At 28.2% G+C, this 7,642-nt stretch overlaps 3 protein-coding genes across 5 annotated transcripts in view; 1 reads left to right on the forward strand and 2 right to left on the reverse strand.

Annotated features, from left to right (window-relative positions):
• The window catches only part of LOC108695022 (LETM1 and EF-hand domain-containing protein anon-60Da, mitochondrial), a 3,838-nt gene extending 3,428 nt beyond the window's left edge, over positions 1–410 (reverse strand). The window contains exon 1 of one of the 2 annotated variants that reach the window (XM_018204740.1): positions 353–410. In XM_018204740.1, coding sequence (XP_018060229.1) covers positions 353–410 — 58 coding nt within the window. The other variant, XM_018204741.1, reaches the window with a different exon arrangement.
• A 1,381-nt stretch (positions 411–1,791) lies between these two features.
• LOC108695125 (alpha-endosulfine) lies at positions 1,792–3,711 on the forward strand. The gene is made up of 3 exons (XM_018204885.1): positions 1,792–2,069; positions 2,552–2,671; positions 2,788–3,711. The coding sequence occupies exons 1-3, from the start codon at positions 2,028–2,030 to the stop codon at positions 2,953–2,955; spliced, it is 330 nt and encodes a 109-aa protein (XP_018060374.1). The 5' UTR covers positions 1,792–2,027; the 3' UTR covers positions 2,956–3,711.
• A 536-nt stretch (positions 3,712–4,247) lies between these two features.
• LOC108695036 (long-chain-fatty-acid--CoA ligase ACSBG2-like) overlaps positions 4,248–7,642 on the reverse strand; it is a 19,445-nt gene continuing 16,050 nt past the window's right edge. For both annotated transcript variants that reach the window (XM_018204763.1, XM_018204764.1), the window contains exons 8-12: positions 6,951–7,417; positions 6,629–6,843; positions 5,615–5,766; positions 5,420–5,545; positions 4,248–4,956 (exon numbers count right to left, since the gene is read on the reverse strand). In XM_018204763.1, coding sequence (XP_018060252.1) covers positions 4,759–4,956; positions 5,420–5,545; positions 5,615–5,766; positions 6,629–6,843; positions 6,951–7,417 — 1,158 coding nt within the window. In that variant the 3' untranslated portion in view covers positions 4,248–4,758. The remainder of the gene's footprint in view (positions 4,957–5,419; positions 5,546–5,614; positions 5,767–6,628; positions 6,844–6,950; positions 7,418–7,642) is intronic.

The following is a 7,642-nucleotide window of genomic DNA, read 5'->3' on the forward strand; positions in this document are numbered from 1 at the left end:
AGCAAAATCTTTTATGATTGCAAAATGGAGCAAAAAAAAAGGTAATACACTCTTCAAAAAATATAAATTTATATTTAAAAAAAATTGGGAACATAACCTATCAGCCCACGTTTTTTTTAGATTTAAACGTGACTATATCGTAATGGAATATTTGATAGAGGAATTCGGAGAGACGTTGACATTTTAAATAGGATACATTAATTTCACGATAGAATACGTATTATCTATCGTTACATAAATGTAATGATAATAATGATGAAATTTTTTATTTCAACAAGTATTATAAAAAAATTATCGCATAAAATCGCGCTGATTTATAATAGGACGTGAAATAACGCACGGTGACACATACGTCGAACAATTACTCCACCGTGACCAGCGATCATTTTGGTGTGAATTAACGTGTTCATGGTATCTCACTCTCTCCGTGAGTATCCCGGAATGCTTTGGAACCGTCTTGTTGTGTCGCCGTAAGTATACCATGTGAATGCGCGACGAGTCACGTCCATCACACACCACCGTCCACTTTGAACATAGCGGAATCTAAATCAAAGATCAGCTGGCGCCATTGTCGCAGATTGGCAAAGATCTAAAGGCTAATATTACATTCATTTATTTTTTGTCGTACGATAAGCTTTTCAAGCATGTTGATTGGCTGCGTTTAATTGTTTAATATTTAATGACAAGAAGGATAAAAAAAATGATGATTCACGAACATTTCCACGAAGTTGAACGCATCTTAAAGGTGCCATTTCATGAGACTTGAAAAGCGTAGTCACGTGATCTCAATTTAATGTTTATAGCATCTGATGGTGAAAATTCGATTTATTCAAGAATGACCAAATTGCAATTAACTTAATCAACAATTAATTTATCAAATAATTAATTTATCAAATAAAAATATTTTATTAATTAATTTTAAGTAAAAAAGAATCATCTTATATGTTAACATGGATAAATTAAATTAAAATTTTTTTTTTTACACAAAAAGAAAGATAAAATTAAGAAATTAGAACGATAAATTATAATTGAAAATATTACTTTAAACAATACAAATCAAATTTACTCGGAGTTGTTACTGTGGATGATTTCGATGAAGCAGCTGCAAAACTTATGTCAATCAGTGATTAATTATCAATTTTTTGTTATTCAATATGATTGAGGATATTTAGATCAGAGACAATTATAATAACGATACGTTATATAGAAATTTTGATATTCAAAGATTTGTAATTCTGAACAAATTTCTACCAATATAGATAAATAAAAGAATAAAAAAGTAAACAAGTAAATTAACATTAGAAATGGACATAAGAGATTAAAGTAAATCAATATTGATAGAAATAATATAAACAATAGTGAAAGATATAATTTTAGAGATAGGTAGAGATAGAAACGGACATATTTTAGATTAATTAGCGCTATTATGATGTCACTTTTAATATATATACATGTATCCTTCTGGAACGTTGAAATTATTTGTGTGTGTAGTGTGTGTGTGTGGTGTGTGTGTGTGGTGTGTGTGTAGTGTGTGTGGTGTGTGTGGTGTGTGTGGTGTGTGTGTGGTGTGTGTGGGGTGTGTGAGCATGCCTCTACTCGGATAGCACTGGTCTAATTAATAATAATTCTGCTAGAATAATTCATAATATTGAACTAATCGCATTCATTAATCGGAGTCGTCCTATGAGAATCGGATTGAATTGCTGCGCAATGGAAACCGGCCATGCGAACGTCGGTAACGGTCACCCGGGAACATATGGCTCTGTGACGCCGTCGCTGTTTTTGCTGTTCGTGTATGAAAACAATCTCGTTGACAATCGTCGGAACTCCTGTGGTACACGTATCCACTTTGTAGGGAATACGGCGGAGAAACAATCTGCCTGTCGATTGAGAGACGCTGCCGTTTATTACGTTGCGCTCACTTAGCTTATGTATGTTATATGCGTGAGTGTCGAAATTAGTATCCGAAAGATAACTAGTTGGAAGACAAGCGGTCGCTGACGAGAGGCATTTCAAAATTTGCGAAGATGAGCGACGATCAGACGAATGTGCAGAGCCCAACTGCAGAGGCAAGTTGCCGAGATTTATTAATCGGACAACGACCTATTATGAAAATAGAATTAATTTACTAATAATGTAGTATTGTATAAATTAATGTATTAAGAAAATTGGAAACTGCGACGGTACTTTCGATGAGTTATCAGAACTTCATAACAGAGAGAGCAATAGCATTTTATTTTATTAGAAAATTGTATATTGTTCATTTATTACAAGTGATTTGATTGTGTTGGAATTAACTTTCTTCCATTGCACTTGTTATATGTAAATATTTGGAAAGCTACATCTATTCATAGCTTACTCATGCTAACTGTGTTAGTATGACAATAAAACAAATATATGATGTTGTACACATTAATATGGATTTTAGAAGATTTAGGAAATATATGAGTAGAAACAATCTTTATTAAAATTTTATTTACATGAAATTTTGTTCATGTACAACAGTCAGTACGTGTATAACAATAGATCCTCATTGAAGATTTTCTTATAGCTGTCGTCGAGCGCTATAGAAAAATTGGAAGAAGAAAAATTAAAAGCAAAGTTTCCAAATGCAGCTGGTCGACCATTTGGTGGTCATTCTGCATTTTTGCAAAAAAGGCTAGCCAAAGGGGTAAATATCAATTCTGCTAATTATCGTATAGAGTTTCAATGTTTTTATAAAAACAATCATTTATTCTTTTTAATCTTTTGATTTCTTGAAATGATTCATAATTTCAATGTTTTCAGCAAAAATATTTTGATTCTGGGGATTATCAAATGGCAAAACAAAAGTCTACAGCTAAGCCAAAGCCAGCTGGTGTTTTGCCAACAGGAGATGCTATACCAACACCAGAAACAGTACCACAGCGAAAAACATCTATTATCCAACAAAAATTCAATACATCAACATCATAAATCTGTACAACTTCTCTAAATATTACTTCTAAAAATACATATTGTTAATTAACCTTATGTTCGGATCATGGAGTAATATGGTACATTCATAAATAATTGGAGGCTTATATAATATTGGAGGCTTATGCTTAAAAATATTTTGAAGATCTTTCACAAAAAATATTTGCAGTACCATAAAATTCTCATGTCTTTATATATAGAAAACCAATTAATTTTTAGCCGCTTATTCTCAAAACAGGATCTGTAATATTATTGAAAACAATGTTGTATACGTATCTACCATAATGCTATTTTATATATGGAATTAATTAAGTATCAGTACTTTGACATTATGTTCTTCTTAATTATCTGCTAGATATTTTTACTTTGAAAATTATAATTCTATCTGAGAGTTACAATTAAAGAATTAAAAATTGCACAAGTATTTAAGATACATTGTTAACCAGCAATAATTATGCATTCTACATGCACATGTATAAAAATTTATATTGATAATGTGAGATAAATAATTGAGAGTAAAATAATAAATATATAAGAACAGGAAAACTTATCTTGATGATATATAATCATGATAATTCGAGTATAATCCACTTGTGCATGATAAGATTGAGAGTAAGAAGATATACAGATCTGCATTTCCAAAGTTGCTGTGATGCGCTCTTATTAAGACTATTTTCTTATGAAAAGCCGTATTTACTATAAAAATATGTAGTATGAACACACACACACACACACACACACAAACACACACACACACACACACACAAATTTTAAACATAACTACAGTTTTGCTTATTGTAAACATTTAGTAATATATTGCAATTATAAAATCTTTTCTGTTATTTATTTTTACCTTTCCATTGCAATAATTTACGTTACTTTTCATTCCAATAATATTATATAATTATAAATATTGTCAAAATTTTTTTATTTTGACATCTTTTTATGATATATGATAAAAAAAAGTTCAACATAAATTGAGAAAAATATTTTTATATTTATTGTGCAAAGAAATTTATATTTAGGTAGGCTAAAAATATAAGTTTATTTTTAGAATTATTGCAAAATTTTTATTATATTTGTATATATTGAAATATATTTATAATAATACGATGAATTTATATATATATATATATATATAATATAAATTGAACTAAATTATGTATATATAATATATATAAGATGTACAAAAAACTGGAAATTTTTTGCAATATTGACGAGTCATTTATGTTGATAGGATTAAGCATATATTAGTGTAGAACCTCGATGTTATTTAATAAATATAAGCATCGGAATGATAAGTAATATATATATGTATGAAATCGCTAAAAATAATGATTACAATATCTAAATTGCTCGTAAAAAATTTCGCCGCCACTTTTATTTTCATTATCACGATTCTTGGCTACATTTGTTCATATGATTTGTCTTCTTTCATGTTAAGATTGTTCTTTAAACTTGCGAATCCAAGTTTGAATTGTACGGACTGATGAATTGATGATACAATATTGTGACGACGAAGATAAAAGTGATGACAAAACTCTCCAAACAGTTCGGGCGCAGCCATTATTTTTATAATGCGATTTACATTTACGTTTCATCATTCCAGTGCTTCATGTTACTAAATGGCTGCATAATGTTTGCCCAATATAATTCGTGACTTTTCAACTAATGCGATCTGTATTGATCACTTAATAAATAAATGAATTTCATTCATGAAATTCTCTTGATAAGCTTTAATCTTTAAGTAACTATACATATTGCGAAAATGTATTATTAATATTATTATGACAGTGTAGAATTTTATCTACTATACATTTTGTCTATTAAATCAGCATACATCTTCTGAATTACATTCTTTTTAAGTTTTAAAGTGGGTCCCAATTCACCGGTTGGAATCGAAAAATCATGAGGAAGAATTTCGAATTTCTGTACTTTTTGAGCATTATTTATAGCTTGCATATTTGCTCTCTTAATTGCCTTGTCGATTTCTCCATATATCTAAAAGAAACATATTTTAATATTTAAATATCTAGATTAAATTAATAAAGACGAATGCTGCCACAGACCATGTCGTTTGCATTTATTAAGGCTTCTGAGTAATTATCAGTTAACATAACCATATTGAATTATCAAAAGCATTTTTGGGTGGGATAAGGATAGTCATTTTTTATCCATTTTTACAATTGTTTTAAAACTATTTCATCCTTTTGTTTTATTCAAATTGTTTTTATTTACAAATGGCACGTAATAAAAATTAACGTGTCATTTCTCGCTTCACGATTCAATATGACTGTGGTGATTATTCAGGAGTCTTAAAGTATGTATAATAAGTTGTTTATTTATGATATTGTTCGTATTTATTTGTTCGATTTTAATTCGTCTTAAAAAATAAATAAATAAATTTTTTATTTATGCACAATGTTAAATAATATTAATTATATAAGTCACTTTTAAAACTTACGGCTTCATCACGAGAGTTTATGACTTCTGTAACTGTTTTGGCGCTACTACCAATAGACTGTGCCCATTTTAATACATCTGACGCCAGCGTATCCAATGACGCGCCAGTCTCTTCATTCATATTACTCTGAAAAAAAAAACGTATTTGGATATTTATAATTTCAAATTTATATTTTTTTATTTTCTTGCATAGTACCTTAAGTGTGACAAGGACTATTAAATATTTCCTTTGATCTCCAATCACTATGGCATTACTTAAATATGATAATTCCGACAATATTGCTTGCTCTATATTGTATGATGCCACATTTTCCCCTCCACTTGTGATTATAAGTTCTTTTAGTCTACCTGTGAATGTGTTAAAAGTAAAAAGTACATATATAAAATACATATATGTAATTTAACGTAAGTTAAGTCAATATTGAATTAATTTAAGTTAAAAAAAAGTTAATTTTGAAAAAAAATATTTTTTAGATCGAAATGTCCTAATTTTTCTTAAAATGAGATTAAATAACTACTAATATAGATTATTAAGTAAATTAAATTTTTAATTTTTTTATTCATATGTGATATAAGTATATAACACATAATGATATAATATAATTATACACGATATAATATATAATGATATAATGATATAACTATATAAATTATATAACTTTAAAAAAACAGCCAACACATATAGAAGATACAAGATCAGTGATTAATAAGTCTTTTTAATAAGTCTTAAGCCATAAGAAATTGACTAATTACAATCGAATGCGAGAAGAATATTTGACTGTAATTGATTAATTTCTTATGACTTAATGCTTAAACACCTATTGTAGATCCGGATTATGGCATAAAGCATAACCGCATAAACTAATCAGAGAGCTGTATTAGCATCTTAAGAAATTACTTAAGAAATTACTTAAGATGGTCTTAAAATGAATAATGAACAGATTACGAATATACATTAGTATATTACTTAGTCTTATTATATCTTATTATTTTTCTAAGATATTTAAAAGAGAGAAAAAAATTTTTAACTTAAAAAAAAGTTAAAAAGTTAACGTTTAAAAGTAACTTGGTTAAGTTAAAATTTAATGCATTTAAAAGTAACTAAGTTAAGTTAAAAGTTATTAACTTTTTAACTTTTTTTTTAACTTTTAATGTTTTAATTAATTATTATTCAACCCTACATGTTAATAGGCATAAAACAAATACTTACTAGTAATAAACAAATTCCCATTTGAATCTAATCTGCCAAGATCACCACTATGTAACCAACCACTTTTATCTTTGACTTCTTCGGTTTGCTTCGGTGCATTTAAGTAACCCATAAATATGTGTCGTCCACTCATACAAATTTCTCCTTCACCATGTTCATTTATATTGTCTAATTTTATATATAGCCCAGGTAAAGATTTTCCCACACCAACCATGCTAACATATAAGAAATAATATATTTTATAAACATTGTAAAGTATATTTTAAAAGTTTTAAATATTTTTATAAATTCAGTATAAATAATAAAAGCATCTGCAATTTACCTATATTTAAAGTCGTTTATTGTTTGAGGCCCGGCACATTCAGACATTCCATATACCTCTATTAAAGGTATGTCTAAACTCAAGAAATACCTTTTAATATCGATATTAATAGGTGCTGCTCCGGTAAAATAGATGTAACATTTATTTAAACCCAATGCTGCCTTGATTTTATTGAAAACAAGCCATTTTGCAACAATGTAGCCCCAATGTTTGTAATCTATGCCATTTATTTTATTCGTATAATAATGAAGAGCTTGTTCTTTTGCCCATTTAATAATCCATGTGTTTATTACACTATGCGTTTTCTCTTGCATTTTTCCATATATCTTTTCCCATACTCTGGGCACTCCTAGGAAAATAGTCGGTTGCGCCACAAGTAACGTATTTATTAATGTATCCTTTAATGCACTTGGGTCTGCAAAGTATACTGTGCTCGCAAACACAATGTTAATTATGACGTCAATTATCTGGAATTAATGAAAACATTATAAATTATTTTTTTTTCTAATTATAATAAATATTTAGATATAATTTCAGGATTGAGAAAGTTGTATTCTACACGAAGTACCTAAAACGAAAAAATAACGATTATATATTCGTTACTTTCTAACAATTACAATATAACTGCATTATCATTACTAAATTTTTATATAGTATATACATACATACATACATACATACATATATATATA

Source organism: Atta colombica, unplaced genomic scaffold (genome assembly GCF_001594045.1).
Source record: "Atta colombica isolate Treedump-2 unplaced genomic scaffold, Acol1.0 scaffold126, whole genome shotgun sequence".
Lineage (NCBI taxonomy): Eukaryota > Metazoa > Arthropoda > Insecta > Hymenoptera > Formicidae > Atta > Atta colombica.

What these genes read in the sequence shown, in the direction of transcription:
- LOC108695125 (XM_018204885.1), top strand. Translation starts at nt 2,028, where the DNA reads ATGAGCGACGATCAGACGAATGTGCAGAGCCCAACTGCAGAG. An exon ending in TGCAGAGCCCAACTGCAGAG is followed by an intron (nt 2,070 to 2,551) that starts GCAAGTTGCCGA and finishes ATTTTCTTATAG; the next exon opens with CTGTCGTCGAGCGCTATAGA. An exon ending in AAAAAAGGCTAGCCAAAGGG is followed by an intron (nt 2,672 to 2,787) that starts GTAAATATCAAT and finishes CAATGTTTTCAG; the next exon opens with CAAAAATATTTTGATTCTGG.